The sequence below is a fragment of the Agelaius tricolor genome, unplaced genomic scaffold, assembly GCF_023055355.1.
Source record: "Agelaius tricolor isolate 1412-34295 unplaced genomic scaffold, bAgeTri1.0.p SCAF_1, whole genome shotgun sequence".
Taxonomy (NCBI): Eukaryota; Metazoa; Chordata; class Aves; order Passeriformes; family Icteridae; genus Agelaius; species Agelaius tricolor.
In genome coordinates, this window is record NW_027269261.1 from 17,522,246 (window position 1) to 17,545,173 (window position 22,928).

At 40.5% G+C, this 22,928-nt stretch overlaps 1 protein-coding gene across 4 annotated transcripts in view; it reads right to left on the minus strand.

Moving 5' to 3' along the window:
- Positions 1 to 4,350: 4,350 nt before the first annotated feature.
- PCSK2 (proprotein convertase subtilisin/kexin type 2) overlaps positions 4,351 to 22,928 on the minus strand; it is a 111,959-nt gene continuing 93,381 nt past the window's right edge. For all 4 annotated transcript variants that reach the window (XM_071425241.1, XM_071425229.1, XM_071425221.1 and 1 more), the window contains 4 exons: positions 13,312 to 13,527; positions 11,997 to 12,097; positions 9,789 to 10,016; positions 4,351 to 6,052 (listed from right to left, as the gene is read on the minus strand). In XM_071425241.1, the coding sequence (XP_071281342.1) occupies positions 5,566 to 6,052; positions 9,789 to 10,016; positions 11,997 to 12,097; positions 13,312 to 13,527 (1,032 nt within the window). In that variant the 3' untranslated portion in view covers positions 4,351 to 5,565. The remainder of the gene's footprint in view (positions 6,053 to 9,788; positions 10,017 to 11,996; positions 12,098 to 13,311; positions 13,528 to 22,928) is intronic.

Below are 22,928 nucleotides of genomic sequence, written 5' to 3' on the forward strand. Positions count from 1 at the left end.
GTCAATTTGTCTGGCATAGTTATTAAATGACTGTGTTTTTTTCCTGACCGAATGATACAGTAGTGAGATTTTTGCTGTTTGGTATGGAACAGATTGAAACCTTGATGGCAATTCTGTCTGGCTCACCTTTGGTGCAACAACCATTAGTGCTCTCCAGGGCACATCCTATGCAACTCATTTTCATGATTAGGACACATGGGAAGAAATTATTATGACAGAGCTGCCTGGCTTTCCACAGTATCCAGGACAAATTTGCATATTCCTCTACTGCTCCTTCAACTGCCATACGACCCCCCATCTTTGAGATATCTGCAAATGTTAACTTGTGACATCTGGTTCATTTAATAAAAGTTTTGCCTTCTACCGAAGATACTCACTGTGGGTTTATTTTGCCTATAACATTGACTCACAGACCCTACTTGTAAACAGATCCTACTTGTAAACATCACCTGAGTGGTGTGCAGCAGTTTGTCCAGGGAAAGAGCTGGATACCTCTTAAATAACCTGTTCCAAATATCTCCCTTTAAAAGTCTTTAAATAGCAATGAGCTTGGCAGACCTTTCTTTTTGGCAACAAAGACAAACTTCCTGTATTCAAGATAAGCTCTTACTGCAGATCTCAGAATAATTCTCCCCGAAGGGAGATCTCCCTTACAAAAGCTATTATTTGTCCTTCACCAACACAACTGATGTAATTATGAATGCCAATGATCTTTTGAGCAGACTGCAGCAAAGACTGAGTATTTAGGTATTTTTTATTTTCTTTTTAAGCATTTCCTTGGACTGTAGAGTTTCATACTGCCACAGGATCCATTCTCACTCCTGTCACCTGCAGTCACATGGAGCTCCACAGGATTGCTGGAATAAACAGTGCCTTTCCACCTTCCCATGCCTGGGGAAGCAAAAAGAAACACTTGCAGCTCCCAGAAACCTTCAGCTTAAGAAAACAAACAAAAAACCACAAATTAAAAATCAGAGAAAGGAAATATTTTGCTTGTATGTGTGTAAATAATTAGCTTTACTTAAAGTGCTCATACACCATTTAGGCCTCAACTTGACACCAGGCACACAAACGATCCCATTAAAGCCCAAGACTTACTGAAGGGTGGTACTAGATTAGTCTCTACAAATTTCTTGTTCAATCCAATGCCAGTTCTCTAAGTTTTCATTTCAGCTTCCAGTATTGTTGTGCCTTTTCTTTCTGCCTTTTAACTCCTGTCAGCTGCAGGAAAGCAAGGTTAAAAGCCATTTGAGCTGACAAGTCTGAGCTTCAGGAACTCCTCACAGCGCCCAAGGCTTTCCTTCAATAATATGTTGGGTTTGGTTATTTCATTCATGAGGTCCAGCACAGGTGTAGCATCTGATCTACTGTGATTGTTATGTCTGGTAAAGCGGCACCTTATTCTTTGAAACAGGGACAGGTGACTCTCACAGTCACAATTTTAGTCAGGACTTTTTTCTTGATGCTGGTTTATTGGAATGCTGTGGGAGTTTATTCCAGACATGGCTTACTAGAGCATGTTCCTTTTCAGTTTAATATATTAATAGTGTAAATAACTGCAGAGAAGGAATTTATCAATGCCTATGCAGGCTGGACTCTGATCACCTGGTAGCAACTGCCCAGAATAATTGCTGCTGAAAGAATTTGACTGCTGCAAGCTAAACAAAAAAAACCCCAAAAACCTACCCTCATTGCAGCAATAGGCAGGATGTTTAATAATTCTGTCACAAAGTAGAGTATAAACAGGTTCAGGCAGTACCTGGATGGAACTGGATATTCTTCCCCCTCTCCCAGTCCATCTGATTTCACTGCAATACAGTGGACCCAATGTTCAAAATACAAAAAGCCTCATTCAATGGCAAGGAGGCAATGTCAGGACAGCCTGGGTGAGGTGTCCAGTGTGTGAATACCTCCACCACCTTAATCCTTTTTGTGCAGTGGTGTCACCACTGGCTGCTGACCCAGACCTGGTTTATGATGGCTGTAACCCTTGCTCAGCATTTCAGTGTGGTGTAAGAACTGCTCCTAAAGCTGGTTTGATGGCACTTACTGCTGAAGGAAATCACATACTGCATTGCCTGGGCAGCAACCAGCAGAACTCAAGGACTAAGAAGAGGTGAGGGCTAAATTCTGCTACAATCTTGAAACTTTCTGTATATTTGCATGAAATTTACATAGAAAACCACTAGTAGTATGTAGTTAATAGTGACCTTGCTGAAGTGTATAGTAAATCTCGTTATTTTAGGGGCTAACCTCTACATTAAATGCAGATTCTCAATGAAGTGTTTAAATGCTAAAACTAGATCAGGAGGTCCCCTGCCAGATTGTACTGCTGCAGACATGACAGAGTATTATAAAATGAAATGTACTTTCTGCCATGGGAACACAGGAGCTAAAAAGTTCCCAAAAGTTATGGGGGGGGGGGGGGGGGGGGGGGGGAAGTAGAGATGAAAAGGGAAACGGGGCTTAATGTGAATCAAAGTGCTCCAAACAGCAGAGGAAAAAAATCTGCTGTAGCATTTCCTTGGGACCAGAGCTGCTTATGAGCTGAAGTGCAAAACTACCACAGTCTCTATTCTTGATCATCCTCCTCCCAATGCAGCTCAGCACCTTCACTGCTGCTGCCTTTGCAGAGCTGACCTTGGAGCCAATGGGTTTGAACCATGAAAATAATGCCAAGTAAATTTAAAAAAAGCTCCTCCCAGCCTGTGGCATGAATCTTCTATGTGACAGAGTTTCACAGTTAACATAAAACACTTTATTCATAATCTGCTGCTGTCAAATATTTATCTTCTCCGTATCCAGTATATGCAGGATACCAATTTCTTTACCAGTGTAAAAAGCAGAGAAGTAGGAAGTCATCACACTGAGAGCAGCATTTTACCTCCCATGTACCTTCAGATAAGCAATGATGATAGGACCTGCCAGTTTATAACAGCTCTTTATTTTACTGATATTATAAAACATCATCACAGGGCAAACCTGTTTTGCATCATGAGCTTAGTTTTCCATTTTATTATAAATACTAAAAAATTAACTTTCTTTTGCATCAGCAATACCATAAAAAATCAGTCTAACTGGACATATTTTTCAGTGATCCCTTGAACCAAAAATCCCCAAGAATTTGAAGTAGATGTCTATATTGTATATAAATGTAGTTTTATATATATAATTATATCAAAATTCACCATTTTCACTCATTATTGTGATTTTGCAATTACTAACTTATGTCAGCATTATGAAAATATGGACAGCCATCTAGTTATTTTGCTGGTTTATATTTAATAATTTACCAGACAACTGAAAAATTACATGAATGCAATGAAAAATCATGTACATGTTCATTTATGAATTCCACATGGACTTTTCTTATTCCAAAACTTTTCCAGATTTTAGAAGTCTAGTAAAAACTTTCAGTGACCTCTTTGATCACATACACACAAAAAGTTACGATGTATGTGTATTATGCCATACATACCATATGTAATTCTAGACATATTTATATGCAAATATACGTAACGTACTCTGAATATATATATTGTATGTTTTATATATATATTTAAAACACACAGAGAGTGATACCACAGGTGTGTATGTATTAGTCATACAGGTGTGTGCATAAATATATATATATATGTGGTAAATTTTTCTGATGGGACTGCTGCATGCAATGAGAAACCTGTGAGTAGTGTGAGGCTGCTTGGCTTGGCTTTAGAGTGTAATTCACATAGACTTTGAGCTGTTGAGCTGTTTATTTTTCATTTGGAAAAGGAAAGAACAAACCTCTTACGGAAAAATAAAAGATTGATAGTCTCTTGAATTAACATTATTCTCATACATTCTTAAGTGAAACGTTCACCATAGAACCTTTGGGTTATGTTTTTAATTTGTTAGATAAATATTTACTTACTGAATGTGTTTCTACTCCTATGCACCGGATCAACCAGAACAACTCTTATTAAAGCATCTTAGATTCATACTCTGCATATTAAAAATAAATTTAAAAAATCTGAAAGTAGTCTCTGCTAAAATGTAGATCTTGGATCCTGCAAAGATCTGAAATATCTGCTTAAAATTACCATTTAAGTAGGTCCACTGATGAACTTTAGTGCAAGTGCCTAAATATTTGCAGAATCAAGACCCTTTGTTTCTCGAAGGTTAAATTTCGAATCTCACACCGGAGAACATGTAGTGGTTGCTTCCATCAGTAATTCCCATCAGGGAGAATGTTATGTTTTGCAGCAATAGCCAGAGCATACTCTTGAGGATGAGAGAAATGGACTTTAACTCATGTCCAAAAAGTCAAGGTGGGACTGACTTTAAACAGAAAAAACAATGACTGCCAGCAAATATTCCCAAATATACTACATTTTATTTCTCAAGAAGGCCAACATTGCATTACACTTTAATAACTTCAGCATATTTTTCTCCTTAAATATATTTGTATAACATAATACCAGCAAATATATAGCTTTAAAAAAAGAAATTTAAATTAAAAATTGCTTTGGGACTGAAACTATGTGCTTCAAATTTTCCCCACAGCAGTTTACTGGCAGCTGGGTTGCAAACCCCAGAAAACAGGTGTCTGTGGTTGGTAATGCTGACACAGCCTCATTTACAGTGCTGGAGAACCTCTCAGTAGAGAGACCAGAAGATGCACACAAACTGCCAGAAATCCTACAGCTCATCCCTATGTGCTTGTTCTGCTGTAAGATGGTAAATTGATTTAAATTGCTAAAATTACAAAACAAAACAAAAAACAAAAACAACAACACAGGAAAAGAATCCCCAAAACAACCAAACTAAAAAAAACTCTAGCAAAACTGGGATTTGTGCTTCTAGGAGGCCCTGACCCGGTTTGCAAATCACTTCTCCCTGCCACCCAGCTTTGGCATTGCTTTGCCTTCCTTATTGCATATCTGTTGATCCATCCTGTAGCTGAAGAGTGTATGTAGTGTAACTGCAGTATGAAATAAAACTCTCAAAAGAATTGGATTTCTGCCAATCAGATTGGTGAATGTTCCTTATCTCTGGATTATTTCTTTTTGTGGGGTCTAGTGGTACTTTGGTTAAACCCAATGGAGGAAGTCCCACTGAAGTCAGTGATGCAGAAGGAGCATGTTCAAAGACCTCTCCATACAACCTCTTTGTGATTCTCTCTCTCTATCACTTTTTAAAATGTGCTCAATTATCACCAACTTCTAGTGTAAAAATTCACTTTTTTTTAAATACAAACATATATCACATAAATATGAAGGGAAAAGCCATTAACTTCTTTGCAGATTATTACCTATTTGTATGACACAAAAGAAAAATCATCATTTACAGTCACAAACTGTACATACTATTTGGTGGGAGTACATTTTTTGGCTTAGAGATAAAAAATGGACTGCTTCAGTGGCAAGTAAAATAATTATTGACGAGATATAAGACTTTAAAATCAGGAAAAGATGATAATTTGTCTAGAGAGACAATCATTGTAATACGTCTAACACAGAGGTTTGGATAGTAGAACGGTGAGTAGAAGGGTCTGGGGAAGGAAAGACACCGTCATGCAACACAGCACTACTTCTTGCTCAGTATACTCTTCAGGCTTCTCTCCACTGCTTCATCTAACTCTTCTTCCAGCTCTTCCTTCTTGGACATGGCCAGCTTGGACTGATAATCTTTTACAATTTGGTCTATATACGGTGCACTCTGAGTTCCATGCAGCATCAGTGTCCACTCCTTCAGCACACCCCGCTGGGGCTGGCTGCCAACAAACCCAATCTCCAGAGCCCAGGTACCTCGGGGGTCTTCTCCCCAAGTGTGAGTGGTCATGAAAGGCCATTTGTCAAAACCCACCTTGGAGTCATCATCCCTGGGGCGCCGGCTCAGCAAAATGGACTTGGTTCCCATTGGTGAGGTCATGTTGATGTTGAGGTCTCCTCGCCGAGTGGAATTCACGGTTATAACTGCCTGCACGTGTTCAAGGTATCGGACAAAGTTCTCCTTCCCCTCACAGGCATCAGTTGTCAGTGTGAGGAACAGTTTGCCACTTGGTGGTATCTTTCTGTAGGTCAAAAGATAATTAAGCAAATTAAAACAGTACAATATGGCTTATGCTAAAAGTACTGGGTTTTAGTGCCTCACAGAAAAACACTGTATGATTTTCCTTATTAATACATGAAGAAGTAAGAAAATAATAGTTGCAAACCTAGTCAGAAAGCAAATGTTCCCCTTTTAGAAAATTATACCAAAACCTTAATTTGAAAATAATTATGAAATGTACATCTACAGAAAGAGAGTAGTAATAAAATTTAGAAGCACATACTGCTTTTTAAGGACTAACATTAGTGGTTGTCTTTACCTATCACTCCTATATTGGGCAATTGCATAATAATGTGCATACTCAGTAAAAGAACCACGAGCAGTCAGTCATGTCAGTTTCCTTAAATGACAGCTGACAGCAGCAAATGGCTCTCTGGTGTTGGAGGAACCAATTGCACAGAATTTCAGTGCAGTCACATTAAACCCTATGTCCTTGTTCTGCTTTAGAAACCAGCACAAGCGTGGGATGCTGGAGTTGGCTCATTGGAAAAATAGTTTTCCACAAAGATTTCCATCCTTGAACAGCTCCCGTACATGAGTACATACACCAAGGAAAGAAGCTGCACATGTTTACTAAGTTACCAAAGTGCAGTCTGGCCCAGGGGTGGGGAGATGAGCCTGTAAAGTGCCTTCTAAACCTGTTGGGGTCAGGATGCAACTTCAATTACCCACTGCCTCAGAAACTGGCTGGCAAAATACATGGAAAGTGTAAAAATGCTCTACATCTTCACCATCAGTGTTCTTTAAGCAGTGTGACATTTTCCTCTGTCAAAAAGAAATAATTGAAAGACAAGAATTACAGCAATCATTATGAAAGTGACCAAGTCACAAAAGAGTCCAGTCACCTTGTCATTATCTTGTCTTCCAGTGGCTTCTCCCTGACCTTACTTGTGCAAATTGAGAATCTTTTGACGGGCATTGACTACACTGTGGTAATGAATACCTTCTTTTCAAAAGAAATCAGCACCAGCTTTTTCCCTCTGCTAATAAAATACCACATTCTTTAGAGACCAGTGAAAGCATTTCATTCTAGCCTAGCTTCAAGGAACTCTTTTCTTCTTGAGATGAGCTCCAGATATTACACTTGGTACATCACTCTGTGGCTCAGGCCAGTCTCTGTCCCCCTTCCATAGAGTATTACCTTCTTGGAAGTACTTGCAGAGCAAAACTTCATTTAGATCGAGATCCTCAAGGCATTTAAACACTTACCTTATACTGAAAAACCTGTGTTCTGAGTATTATGGAGCAGAAGTTGGCATAACATAAATATTGTATAGCTAAAACATTTGAGCATCTAACACAATATTCTTGAGATACTTATTTGACATGTCAAAGCACAAGAAAATGCACTACATGCAGACAGATGTGAAGGGTTGTAATTTCACAGTTGCCACGTGCTTGCAGTTTCTCTGCATGGGAAGCCTCTATCTCAACTCAATCTGAATTCATGCTGTCTCACAGACTTTTCACACAGTGGACAAAGCTTTGTCAAACACTGCTTCATTCCCAGAGATGTGACAAGTGTTTTATCTCCTTCAGTTAATGAGGAGGGACATCACAGTATGAGTCTTTTCTTCCTGTCCAGACTAAAGCCCAAAGAAGCAAGAGCAATATGTTCCCACAACATCTGCTCTGCAGAAGGTTTGACAGCTGCAAAAAGCTTTTCTCTCCACCTTCTCAAATACTGCAGTGCAAAAGCTCTCTCAGCTCTCTAAAATCACGAGAAAAGGCTTCCTCTGTTTCCCCCTTTCCTATTAACTAGGATCAAATAGTCTCTGCTTCACTAGACTAATTATTGTAGTCTAGGTGATTTTTCCTAAAGAAACAAAAAGAACCAGGGTTAATGGAAAAGCCTGACACAAAGGTGAAGAAGAGAAAGTGGATTTTCCACAGCCTTACCATGTGCCACTACCCAACTTGTGTGTATATATATACATATATATATATATATATATATATATATATATATATATATAGTATGTCCATGGCATAGGAGCCAGTGGGAGATTATATATAGTATGTCCACTTTTGCAGGTGTAGTACAGGTGCAGTGGGAGATGAGCAGAGGGAGCTCCTGTGTGCTCCTGTTCCTCAGTTAATGGACTACGTTTTCTTAAAATTTTGTATTTCCCTAAACCAGCCAGAACCCTTGTCAGGAAAAGTTCCTGTTGCTAACAAATGTTTCTATTTTAAATACTGGTTGTGTTCAGTACACGGTATATTATGTCTGTTAATTATTTCCTGGCCTTTTGCTTAATTGACAATGCTGCTCTAAAACACACCTCTGTATCAACTACTCACCTTCATAAATCTATACCAGATACATTTGTTATATATAAAAATATCTATACTTAAATAAAAATATAGAGAAAATATATATAAAATGTTGCTTCAGCAAGCCAAACCAAGAGAACAACCCACTTATCTACAGCAAAGATGCAGAGTTTTAATTTCCAAAGAATCTCTGGAGATGCTGGGACTTAGCTAGCTATTTTTTTCACGTGCAATTCAAAAAATGTACATGTTGCACTTCATAATGCTTATCATCTTCTGTCAGTGACATTTTCATTGGGGAACACAAATATTATAGCAGTACTGTTAATATATAGATGTGTCAGGCAATTGACAGGGAGACACCCTTACAGCCTACAGAAATAAATGTTCTTTCCTCCTCTAGGATGATCCCCATTTCAGTAAATGGAGCTATCCTAAGATAAATGAGATTATTGTGCATTTAATTATTAATAAACTAGAGATATCCTAAAACCAGCTTTGGTATTCTCATTTGTTTTTTACCTGTGAGTATGCATAGGACAGATAAATTAAAACTCAGAGCTCAGCTGCAGAACCTTGAATCATGCAAATTCAATTTGCAAGGTTGGGGGGAAATCCACTCTTTCCCTGGCTGAGCTATGTGCTAGGGTGGCATCCTGGTTTGTTTTTTGTTTCCAACAGAATAATGTTCTCTTCAAAAATGGCACTGAAAAGTCAAATTTCAAATGGTATAGATATAATTCAGGCCATTATTAAGTTAGTATTTCAATTACTTAAATTAAACTAAAGCTGTTGTAGTCAATTAGCATTCATTCATTCATTTGTTGACTCATTCACTTTAGCACGTAAAGGTAAATCAGAAAATAACCTGACTACCTACCCTGAAATTAGAGAATTTAAGAGCTTAAAGCAAGCGCAATTAAATGCCATAGTGCTTAGTGCTGGTACTTGTAGATAATTGCTTCAGTCTTCTGGAGATAAAATTGTCTGCTGAAGAATCTCACAATGAGATATGACCTGGCTGATAGATATTTCATGTGGCAGCAGTTTATGTAATTTACAGTGCCAGTCTCCCAGATTTTCATTTGGGGATAGGCTCTTTATTCACAGAAACTTTACCACAAATATACCTGCGAGTGCCCAGGAGAAATGAATGTTGCTATTAACACTACTGGCACTAGCATATAGGATGAGCTATAGAATGTACTGCTCCAGCAAGCCAGGAACTGAAAAATCATATAGTTTCATCAAGCATTGTTGATAAAAAATGTTTTATCAACTTATTACTGGTAATGTTATGGTTTCTTAGGAAACAAAAAAACCTCATTAAGTTTCTTTAACTGTCTTTGCTAACATAATTTTATGCTTGCAGTCTCCCAGATGCCTGGAAGAAGCCAAACATATCCACCAGACTATTCACTTACTCAGGTTCCTGTATTGACCCTCCAACACAATGGAATCTCTCAGGAACAGTCTTCCAGTCTTTTGCCATCTTAACCATGGCTCCTGCATCTAGGACACCATAGCCAAACAAATGGTTGAACTCCAGTCCAACACCATTCCTACGCCACCTGTGAACCTCATCATGAAGCTGATTCCTCTTGGAGGTGAGCACTGTCAGATGCTGCATGTCTCTCCATGTCAGATGCAAGCTGTGGAAGAGCAACATGAGAAACAAACATTACAGTATTTCCAAGCAGATATTAAAGAAAAACTGTGCTTGAGTAAGGCTTTGGGTAAAGTTTGCTTCTATGAATAACACTGAAATTGTAACTACACACATATCAGTAACAAAGCTTCTATTGGTCCTTCTATTGAGCTCAGTGAGAATAAGAATAGGTTTGAAGTATATAGTACTTTTCCAAATATGTTCTCCAAAATTGCAAAACCGCTTCTAATTCAAACCATCAGCCTAAAAGGACGTGCTTTTCAGCTTTCTGTGCCCCAAGTAATAAGCATGTGTATGGGCTGAATGTATACCAGAACAGCCTTACTGTCATTCCCCAAGGTGACACAAGACAGCTGAAAAGAAGATATCGCTTGCATCATTCTTATTGAGATCTTTTAAAAGCTTGCTCCATATCTTAAAGCTGTACTTTCTATTTCACAGATTGGTCTGGTTTGAGAGACACATCAGTCCTATATTGTGTATGAGCTGACAGACATAATGCAGGCAAGAACAGGCTTTCATGGGAGATTGTCAGTGACTCCTGGCAAGGCTCATCCAGGATGCACAATACAATTCAATACAGCCAGAAGGATATGGAAGACACTGACAGTTCCTTCTCTCTCCTGCTGCCTTTTCAGCAAAGCCTAGAAATTTCAGCAAAGCACAAGCCAGGGGTATTAAGTCTAATTCCTATTCATTATAATGGCAGCGTAATTCCAGTCTTTATGGGTAGCTCAAATGAAAAAGAATAATTATTACTGAGATATTTAGGTTCCAGTCCAGTTTAAACATTCAGTGGTCAGAAAAGTCATTAAACCTTTACATTTTCATGGGCATATTAATATTTTATATAGTGGCTGTCCCACTGAATGAATTTGATAGTAGAAGGAATGATCATTCCAAGCTAAACATTTGGCATGTGTTTTACATGTATAAAACCTGAAAAATGAGACTTGGACCAAGTCATGTTCTGAGCACAATAGCCATTGCTCTGTTAATGTAAACTTGGCCTCCTTTCACAAATCTTCATTATTCTGCACTGTTGAAGGAAACTATGCACATAGTACTCACTTCATGTTGTGGTTACAGCAACTGAAACTCTGTAACTAAGCAAATGTTGCCTCAGTTCATGAAAAAAAAAAAAACATATTGAAAGGAAAACTTTTCCTAATCAGTAGAGAAGAAGGTAATGATTTCAAGATATAAAAATGGTTCCAGCGTCAGGAATACCATGGAGATAGTAAACAGACAATGGATATTTATTCCTTCATGTAACAGAGCAATTACAGAGCACAGAAGCAAGCTACCAGCAATGGGTTAAGAAAACAAAGAAAACATTCCACACGACCATTGCAAAAAAAAATATTGAGGAACTGGTTGTTACTGGATGACCTAGGTGCCAAATACAGACAATCTGAAAAAGAGTTAGACAACTCCAAGGAAGATCAATCTGCCTCTGGCTATTAAGCAGAAGAGACCCACTGCTGTCTCTACAAATCACGGCTCAACAAAGCTCCTGTTGTAAGATCATTTTTAATCCTCACTTCTTGTCCTCTTCCTAAGCATCTGTCATTGCAGACAGTATCCTAGCACAAGATGAACTCCTGTCTCTTATTACAGGGTCATTCTTATATTTTTATAGGCTGGGCATTTCACAGAGGACACGTGGAGAAATTAAATAATCTCTTCCTCCAAACAGTGCTAGAGAAGTCTAATTCCCAGATGCAGAGGATGGGGAGGACACAGAGAGAGCCAGACAGCCAAAATACATCCGCCATGCAACTTTGGCAAGGCTGTTGCTCCATCTGCAAGTCACGATGAACACCACTACTGTACAAGGTGGCTTTTGAGCTGGTTATTGCAGCCTCATGCCACAGCCAGCCAACTGAAATGACGAACACCATTAAATAAACCACAGGTCCTCTCCTCTCTAGAGCTCATGAGGAATTTCTCAACAGCATACTTAGCCTCCAGGGCCAGGGCGAACACTCCGGCTGCTTCAGGGGCAGCTGCAGATGTGCCTGAATGACGCAGGGTGCAGTTGCCATACAAATCTGTTGTAGCCTGCAATGATATTAGATGTAATTAATGAAACCAGCTATCCCATTTTCACTCAGAAAAATACAGACTCAGAAAAATACAGAAATTGGAGTTTGTGTCCTTGCTCTTTCATTGTATTCATGCCCATGCTCTGTTCTTTTCTGGAAGAGTGTATCAATTTAAAACCACAGTGAGACACATTTAGAGCATAAATGAAAGAGCAAGTCATCAGGTAGTAAACCAGTGGTCATTATCACTTAGAACCCTTACAAACTTCTTACAAACATGGCTTAACCACCAAAGGCCTTAAATTCATTTCTGATTATCAAAAAGATTTGAAACTAGAATTGTTAACACTATTGAGTTTTTTAACATTTGTCCGAGACCAGCAGCAGCACCAGGCTGCTGTCTTCTGTGCAGATTAGTCACTAGCAGAGACCAGAAAAATACCTCAGAAATGCATTTTATGGCAATAATTACAAAGATGCCACAGATCATTTTGGCTGGTATCATCACAGAGCTGACTGAAGACAGAAAGCAGTGCTCTGTCTGCTACTGCATGTGGGCATTTAGGATTGCACACTGTGTCTTGGGGATTTGAAACAGGGCCATGGAAAACGTACAACAGCTTTTTGCAAAAAAGAACTTTGAGTCAGTATGCCTGCATTTTCCACTCTGTAAACTGAACTAGTCTGAAGGTGCTAAAGAGCCGTGATCATTACAGTGGAAGAGAATCCTAAATACAATTGAACTAAACTTGCCTGTTTTCCAGCTGTAGGTATGGCCCTGCAGCAACAGCAGGCTCTGGTAATCAGAACCCCCATATGTCCTCCGTGGATGACTAAATGTCATTTTGCTCTGTGCTGCTTGTACAGCAGAAGTCTGCCAGTACAAGAAAATATGATCTCAGATGTTAACTTAGATTTTTACAGAAACCTTTTGTCACACTGTCCTCCAGAAAGAGGGCAACTGAACTTTGTAATCTGGTTTCTGATAAAGGAAAGCACCGACTTTCCTTTGAAGCTCTAAAAGATGGAAGATCATTCTGTTCTCAGTAAAAATCCCACATCTTCTCAGCTGACAGTTTTGGCACCATCACATACTGCAAATGAGAAAATATTCATCACAACAAAGAACCATCTGCTGCTCCGAAGTACACAGAGTTGCAATAGGTCATACAGATAGATATACATCATGCACAAACACAGCAACAGCAGCACAATAGTATCAGGACTCACCACACCAGCTTCTGGATTTCTCTTCCTCCCATTACTAAAGGTGGAGGCTAAGGTTGAAGAGCAGCTTTCATCATACAGAGCTGTCCGCCCATCATTTATGGCAGAATTGATGGAGATTGTCCACATGCTCGATGCATAACCATCACAATTACAGTCATCATAGCTGCCTCCATCTCCAGAGGCCCAGACATAGATGCTGCCTTTTCCACCCCGGCCCTGTGAGAGGAGAAAATCAACCCTCTGGAGTTAAACAGCAAATAGGAGATAGCAGCAACTTTAAACTTCTGAAGTGCTCAGGCTTGAACAACAGGCCCAAGCGAAAGTTGACTTAGATGAATCCTGAAAATCATAAAATAGATACTGTCTATGGTTAGCCATTTAACAAAAGAATCTTGCATACAGACTCACCAAGCTGCTTTAACATGAAACCGACTGCTTTAAAAACTTTCACATGACCTTATGTAACTATCTGCAAGATATGTTAATAAATGTATCATTTAAAGAAACCTTCCCAACTGACACCACCAGATGTTTATTTGCAAGAAATCCCACCACGGCTTGCGCTCTGGCCAAGCCCTGGTCCCTGTTGGTTGGGAAGTGTATTATAAAAGCTGGAACACTCCATTCGCAGTGACTCTGGAGACCTCACTTAGGAGGGAACGCACTTCTAGGACCTCCCAGTTCCCTGGAAAGTTCTCCAAATAGCCACTGCAACAGACCCAGTGGCTGTGGGTTCTGGAGGATGGTATTTAGGCAATTTGTGATATATCTTTCTCAATCACTATTCTCTCTCCCTCATACAGTACTTATTAGGTGCATTATCTTGCTTGTTTTGTTTGTTGCTGAAGCCAAGTGCATAGTAAGCTTATTGTTTTATTAAATGTATTATTTTGCCTCTGTGTTGCCTCAGTATTAGTAGTAAAATAAGACCATTCTTTATTGGTATCCATGTCCTTTAAATCGCCCCCATCAATTGGGAAAACAACTGCACATCTAATTGTAAAGCTGAGCATCAATTAAGGAGAAATATGGTACAAATAAAACATATATGAAACCTCAGCCGTGATACACAGACCTATGCAGGTTATTAAATCCAGATAAATGGCAGCCAAAGCCAGTTCTGCAATCTTGTGTACACAAAGCACTTCCATTTGTCATCTGGTTTGCTTCATACCCTGAAGGCTCCTGTGGCACATGCCAAGACATTTTACATATTCATTAGCATTTATGTCATGGTCTAAGTGCCATGAGGAAAAGTGTTTTAAAAGGGATATAGGTCATCTCACAGGCTGGGTTTGTAAGATCCAGTTAGGTTCAGACAATGGCTAAAAAGCTTTACCAGCACTATTTTCTCTCAATACATTTCTTTTTCCAAAGGTATGATTGGCTCAGTTATTTCTCTGACAAACCAGATTCTACTTTTAAGGAGGAAATAAAGCTACAAGGCCTTACAAAAAATCTACAGAAAAACAGTCTCGTAATTATTCTGAGACGGACAGAACTGACTGAAGCTGAAGGGCTACTATAAAGGCTTGCCATTAATTAAACTAAATAAATCCATACCCTCTCCCCAGCTTCCAGATAGGCAAGTAGTGGGAAAGGATCAACTCAGCTCCTTTTAATTCCATAATCAGAAAGAGGTAGGAGCTGTCTGAAAGAGAGTCAGATGTGAGAACTTCAACTCCCAGGGAAAGATCTGTAGTATGGAACTCAAAGCTCAGATCTCCAACTGATTCGAGCACAGCCACCATTTCTCTCTATGTTTAGTTCAAGTAATCCAACATTTACTTCCAAGAGCACCAGAAGTCTGCAAGGCTAGAATTTAACACACTGTTTAGATGCACTGAGCAAAACACTAAAAAATTTCTTCTGGTCTTCTCACTGCCCAGCATGAAATGGAAGTTAATGAATATAAAAACGTAGTAACCTGCAGTAGCATTTTAATAGGGAACCTTTTCAGTCAGGATTTTAAATCAAATCTGAGCTCCCAGCAGTAGCTTCTATTTTTCATTGCACCCCACTGAACAGAGCAACCTCATTATTTCAAGCACGTTAGTGAGTTGCATTATAATCCACTGAATTGCACAGCAGGATTGCTGACACTGGGATATGTAACATCTCAGGACACAGATTTTCATAATAAAGATAATGACTATGAAAAAGCTCTCTGAAATCCATCTAAGAACTTCCACAAAGGCCTGCTATCAGTTGCATTTTAAGGGAGGAGGATACTGTTGCAAAAATATGTACTTTTAAGAACAAAATCATGCTAGCAATTTATTTTAAAAATAAAATTCAGTAGAACAACACCAATTCTGCCTTTTTTCTCTTGGACTTTTTCCATATCCCACTTTTTGCTCTGACTGCCATTAGTTTATGGGCCCAAACCTTGTCCTTGGACTGCCTTCAGAGGCTACATACCAATCTTGCCACCACCATGCCCACCAACACCACCACACCACTTTGCAACCCTCTACCTGCTTTGGACAGCCTCAGTCCCAAAAAACCAGGTGGCTGTCCAACACAGAAAGCAGATGGCAGGAATAGGATGCTCGTCATGTATGGACCCGTTCTTAAACAATCTCCTTTCTTGTCATTTGAAAGGGAAACACTTCAATTTCATGTGAGAAATTCACTAAAGTGCTAACATGAATTTAACCTCTGCAGTGTCCAGCACAGAGAAAAAAACTTAGCCCTGCTCAGCAGGACTGTTTTGTGCTGCCAAGCATTTTACCCCATGAATGGGATTTGTAGCAGAATGGCAGAAAATGCATGTAACATATTGTTGGTATGAAGCAAGGGGAAGTCACAGAGGAACTGAAACTCTGGGATGGGTTTTATGCATGCAATTACTGTAACTTTGAGAATGGCTTCACGATATTGCTTTCACAGGAGTCATATCCATAAGTGGTCTCAGTGTTAAAACCTACAACTCATCTCTTAATACTCTAATTTCAATTGCCTTTCCTTCCTAGCCAGGACTGGAAAAACAAGCAAACACTGCTGGAATAAACTGACAGCAGTTCAACCGCATTATTTGTAATGATGCTTAGGACTTGTAGTTCACATGTCCCACAGTCAGATCCCACAGAGAGACTGCCTGCACAAGCAAACTGGTCACTGTTCTCAGGGATTGTGTAGTTTACCAGGTAGAAATATACAGCTTCAGGAGAAGTAAATTTTCAGTTCTCTGGATAGTAGTAGTAATAAAACTGATCTAGTCCTCATCTAGTGGGTCGCATCCTTGCTCGTGACATGGCAGGGGTTCAAGAATTAGATGGCCTTTAAGGTCCATTCCTACTCAAAGCACTCTATGATTCTGTGATAAGCCAGAAAAATAAAATCCAGTTGTATTAACTAAACATCATATTTAAAGTGAACTGAAAGCTCTTATTTGCATCTCAACCTTATGTGAACCTAAAAAATATTACTAGTGTGACTCAAGCTGCTGTCCATGTGGACCAAAAACGGGACTGAAGAAAGCAATAGTAACATACACTGTAACCACTAGAGGGAGCCTGAAGGAAGATTCAGGAAGAACACAACGCCAGGAAGGTTTTAAGATACATTTTAAAGAGTATCTTTCCTCCACAATCTTGTAGAAACCTGCTCATTTCCTCCAAAAGTGATGCATGGCCTGGCACTCACCCTTCTGAGCCATCTGAAGATATATCTCACTCAGAGCTGAAAATGGATCATGGTGCATTTAATACCAGCCCAAGAGAGGCCCAGTTCTCAATTCAAGTTGAACCAGAATTAAATGTTTGGCAAGGCTATATGTTTAGTAATTCACAGACAGTTCCTGTGAAGCTCTCTTTAAGAAAAGAGCAGGTTTTCTATTTCCGGTGTCTTTAGTGGGAAGCTGCACCATGAGGAAACATTCCCTGAGAAATATTCTTACCCCTTTTTCTCATCTTCCATAAATGCATAATGCCAGAGAAATATCTTTTGTGAGCTACCTTGCAAAAGCAAGCTGGCAGAAGACTTCAGCCTTTCTCACTTTATGTAACTTCAGGCATTACTTAAACTATGTTTTTCCCCCCTTGTTGTTTTCTTCATTCATTATGGCCTCTGGGCTAGTACCTGAGCCAGTGTTTCCTGAAGCTTTGGTTGTTTGATTTTGCATAGCCACCTATTGTTGCAGCCTGAATAGCTGCTAGTAAAGTCCAGGGTAAGGAAGCAAAAAGGGCCTTTGCATAATATCAACAGATGTTTAATTCAGCTGGCCAGTGAGATGTTTAGAGTCCCAAAGCACACACATGTGGAGGGTCCAGGTTCCCCTCTCTCAAGGAGCCCCAGGGTGACGCTGGTCTCCAGGGCGGTACTAAGGAGCCAGTGGGGTCTTATGGGCTTTCAAGGGAAGCTTCTTGTGTTTTCCCAAGCCAGGGGATGCCCCCCAGGGTCTCCACAACTCCCCATTTTGAAATTATTAAGAAAGCTTTTCTGAAGGGTCAACTGAATCAACACAAAATGACAAAAACAAATAAAGGCACTCATAAGACAGTTTTCAAAATGCAAAAAATTCTGACTCCCCAATGTCCAAACAGATTTTCTTAGAGCTGGCAGAAGGGATGCAGGGTTTGCTTAGTATGGTTTATCAGGAAACTGAGTCAGGAGAAGGTTTCTTCAGCAGGGATTGCTTCTCTGTCACCTGTGGCGGTTTTGTTGGCTCTGACAGATCCTGTACAAGGTAGGTAGGTGGTGTGCCTGTTGGAAACTCTAAATAGAAATCATTAACTTTTAAGAAAAAGATGGTTACTTTAGGGAAACTTTCCTTTCTTTCCCTCCCAATCACACTCCCTCTGGTATTACGAAGGAACTCTGGGGAAAAGGATTAGTGGAGGGAGACCATAGGTGAGGGGAAAGGGAGGTAGGAATTTATGGGAACATAAAAAAAGAGTAACAGGACAATGGAAAGGAAAAGGGGAAAGTGGGAGGGGGATACGGATGCCACAGGAATTTTTTGGGTTCTATTTCCTTGGTAGGTGTGTGGAGGACTTCTATGATGTGGATAATATTTCACAGGTTTGCAGTCTGGTGCATGTTTACTACCTTGCACTGGAACTCTACCAGGTCCTGTCACATCGGCTGCTTGGGGGTCATTTCTTCCTTGTATTATATTAAATTCCACAATTTCTCCATCTCCTAGACTGTGGAGGTATTTCCTGGCGTTATTTTTTTTATAGCAGTCTTATGAACAAACACATCTTTGTTATCATTCTGGGTTATGAAACCGTATCTGTTTTTGACATTGAACCATTTCACTGTCCCCAAAATGTTCATGGCAAGGACTTTTTTACCTTTTTCAGTGGGTTTGTGTTTGTGTTGGTGGTGCTGGATGCGTTGCTGGTGCGCTGCCATGCAAAGTCCATCGCACTCCCGGTGCTAGTCGCCACACTGAAATTCAGCCTCTTCTCCTTCTCGGGTGTCTGTCTCGGTTGGTGCCTGCGGGCGCTGCTGGCATGGGGGCAGTGGTTTCACAGCCAGGACTGCGGCTCTAAGCCATCCCCCGGTGGGGCTGTCTGCCTGCCCGTCGACAGCAGCACCCTAGGCCCGCCGGTCGTGCCCGCCCGCCCTTAGCCCCCGTGCAGCGGGCTGCCACGGGGCGGGCTGGACAGTGAGTATCAGCCATGTGGAGCAGCAGTGGGGAGGCCGCAGGTTTTCTGCGGGGGCAGCTGTTCAGTGCGAGGGGGGATGGCTCTCACCACCTGCTCCGTCTCGCAGTGCTATAGCAACCAAGGTGAACATGTCTGTGGGAGGAAGTGTAAGTACCAGAGGGCGGAAGGGGGGACCCCGCAGCTCCAACCATGGGGTATCTGCCATCTTGAGCACATCAATGTGACTATGCGGCTGCGGCCATGCGGTGAGAGCCAACTTGGGCAGCAGGAGTAAAGATGGGAGAATCTGGAGGAGTCTGTCTGTGTGACAGGGGAGGAGGTGCAGGGGCACAAAGAGGGGAACACAGAGGAGGGTTTTTTCAGCTGTTTTTTAAATGGTCCTCAAGATTCAGAATGGATTTCATCATCATATTAAATAAAGAACGGAATTCTGTCTTAGTTTTTAACTTTTCCCAAATTACTTCCAAAAATTTATTGGTTCGGACTGAGTTCTGCAAAATATAAGGAAAATGCTTAAATAACCAGTGTACAAAACACTTCAACTCCCCCTCTGAAAAACAAAAGTTTTCTTGAATAAAAGAATTTTTAAGGTGGAGGTTGATAAATGGGTGTGATTCATGCTAACTAAACTGTAATTACATCAATATTTTGGGAAAATAATTGGGAAAAGTATATGTGATTAGTGTTATGAAGCAGATAGGTTTTTTCGTAGATGATACATGTGAGAAACAGGATGCAGGAAATTGGGATGAACAAAAGTTAGGGAGACTCCCAAGCCAGAACTGGCATCAAGATGAAGTTAAGACAACTCCCAGAGCAGGACCGACCTTGAGAATCTGGGACAATAAAGAAAATAAAGTTGGGAAATTCCAGACAGGGAGTCTAAAATAGTGGTCTTATCTATAAAATAATAAGGCTTAATTGGAACAAGGTGCTTACTTACATAACACAAAGCTTAATGCGCACGCACCACCTGCCAGGTTATTCAGAGGACAGCAAGAAAGACTGTCGGCCTTCCTCCAAGAAGACTACCAAAGAGCCAAAAGTGGGAGGGGGGTACCTTCCTCCCTTAGCAACAACAGGAGCATGCGCTGCGCAGTACAGTGACATAGATTTTGAGAATCTAAAACAGGAGGAGATTTATGGGAAAACATTGATGAATATGAATTAGCATACAGTATATAAGTTGTGTTTGGATCCTTTTGCCTTTTGTATGTGAGGCAGGGTGGGATGGTGGGATGCCCTCCCCATATCCCGATCAATCGATTTTTGCTTATGCTTTATCTGAACCAATGCCAAATTTCTTTTTGTAACTACTGGATTACATTTGATTGTATTATAAAATGGCTGCTCAATTAAAAACTGCTCCTAAATTTTAAGTCTGTGAATTAATAAATTAGAGATATGGGACCGCATTTATAACAAGGTAAACTTCTTGTTCTGCATGGGTGAGTGCTGTTTCCATCTTAACCCAGTCTCTTCCCAACACTGGAGAGTAAAAGGAAGAAGGAACCAAAATTTCAAACTCACCACACTGGGGTAAAAAAACCCCCAATTCTCAGGGTGATCTAGTGCAGATGTATTCTAGGAGAAGAGGTCTCTGTTCAGTGCGCCATTTGTGCAGCCTGAATAGCTGCTAGTAAAGTCCAGGGTAAGGAAGCAAAAAGGGCCTTTACATAATATCCACAGATGTTTAATTCAGCCATGTGGTGAGATGTTTAATAGAGTCCCAAAGCACACACATGTAGAGGGTTTTTATTTGTTTTTGTCATTTTGTGTTGATTCAGTTGACCCTTCAGAAAAGCTTTCTTAATAATTTCAAAATGGGGAGTTGTGGAGACCCTGGGGGGCATCCCCTGGCTTGGGGAAACACAAGAGGCTTCCCTCGAAAGCCCATAAGACCCCACTGGCTCCTTCCCCAGCTCCTCCTATGTCTGTTCCTGTGTCCCTGAGCCACTCCCTCCTTATCCCCTGATTGGCCCTTTTCTTAGTACCGCCCTGGAGACCAGCGTCACCCTGGGGCTCCTTGAGAGAGGGGAACCTGGACCCTCCACATGTGTGTGCTTTGGGACTCTAAACATCTCACTGGCCAGCTGAATTAAACATCTGTTGATATTATGCAAAGGCCCTTTTTGCTTCCTTACCTTGAACTTTACTAGCAGCTATTCAGGCTGCAACGACCTACTGCAGAGGTTGCTATGCAGTACAAGTCAGCTGGAGGCAGCGAGTCCTTGGCATCCCTGAACTGCTGCCCATTTTTTGTATTGCCAGGGTTTTCTGGAGCCTGCCTGCATGTTCCTGCATCCCTAACATCTCTCACTCCCCTGGCTCCTCCAGCTGCCAGGATGATTTGCCTAGAGCAATTTGGTAGCCTGTGACTTCTTGGATCCCTTTGCTCCTTTCCTATACTGATGACTTGGGCACTGTTAAAAACCTAAAGCAAAATCTAGGCAGAAACACATTTCTGACAGCCAGCCAAGCAACCTTGATTTAACCTCAGAGATACCTCAGAGAAAACATAGCAGGAAACATACTTGGATTGCCAAAGTTTGCCACCACACAGGTTCAAGCGCACAGCTACCCTGTTTGAGCTGAATGCCTTTGCACTTCTCCTACATCCAGTTCCTTCCGAAGGCCTGGAGATGCTGAACTGTAACCCTGGAAAAGCCCAGCACAGCCACAAGCCATACAGTTCAGCTCAGAAGAAACAGCAACAGGGTTATCCTCTCAAATTCACCACTGATGAAGGCCCTGTCTGTCCCTTCCCTACTGGCCTAACCTTCTGGTATTCAACAGTGGAAGAGGAAAGGCTGTTTTAGCAGGAGCAAGAACTCAGTTCAATACTTGGCTACTGTGCAGAGGATAACTATCACTTGGAACCACATTTCCAACATACTTCTCCTTTTTGTGTCCCTTTCACATTTTCCTGCCTTTAATAACTGTCTGTCCAGTTTGTCCTAGCAGATTTCTGAAACTATTTGGGTCAAGTAATAACCACCAAACTCCAAGACTGCTGCATACAAGGCTCAAAAAAATCTAAGACATATAATTCATAAACTCTAATAAAAGGCTTTCTGTAACTTATTTTAGAATTGGTCACAGAAGAGTACTGAACTCATATATGCCAACCCACAATTAATTGCTTAATTGTTAATACCTCCTTTGGCTAAAAATAATGCTTGAGCCATTTTTTTACATCGAAATTGCTGTTGAAATTGGATGGGTTTCTCTTAGCCAAGAGAAATATATGTAAAATTATATTTTTGGTGAAGAGAGGCAGCATTAGGTTTCAGTGAGGGTTCAGTCTTGCAGGGAAACGAGAAGGGAACTTGGAAATTGCTAAGGCAAAACCTTTTAATTAGCCATTTCTTTTTTGCTGGATGCTGGGCTGTGTACCACAAGTGATAATACAACAATTCAACAGGCTAATTCTAGTATTGATAATATTTGCAAAAAAATCAATCTCATTCTCTTCTCATTATTTCTGAACTAGATTATCACTCAGAAAGACTCAACACACCCAATTTACTCTTTAGCAGTGACAATGCTGGTTTCCCAGCATTCCCAAGTGGTGTGATGAACTCTGGCCTCATAGGTTCATCTGTGCTCCTGGAAGCACCGTGCAAAGGTTCCCAGCTTGCAGTATCAGCCTTGCTGGGAAGCTAAACCATGTTATCTGCTGAGCTGTGGCACAGAGATTAGGCAAAAAAAAACACTCCTGGAGGGCAGAGTGAGACAACAAAATCAGCATTTTCAGGCTCTATTAGTATCTTGCCTCCTTAGAAAAGATCCCTGTCAGATGACCAGGGTTCAGAATTGCAAACAGATACAACATGTGTGGGGTTTTAATAAGGTTTGATTTTATCTTAGATGAAAAAGACAAGGCATAGAATTATAATGCATATTTCAGACACAATGGCAATACGATAGTAAAAGGCTCCCAAGTTATAAAGTAGCTTGGTGGGCTTCCTCAAAAAGTGAGTAATCAGATGGTTGTCA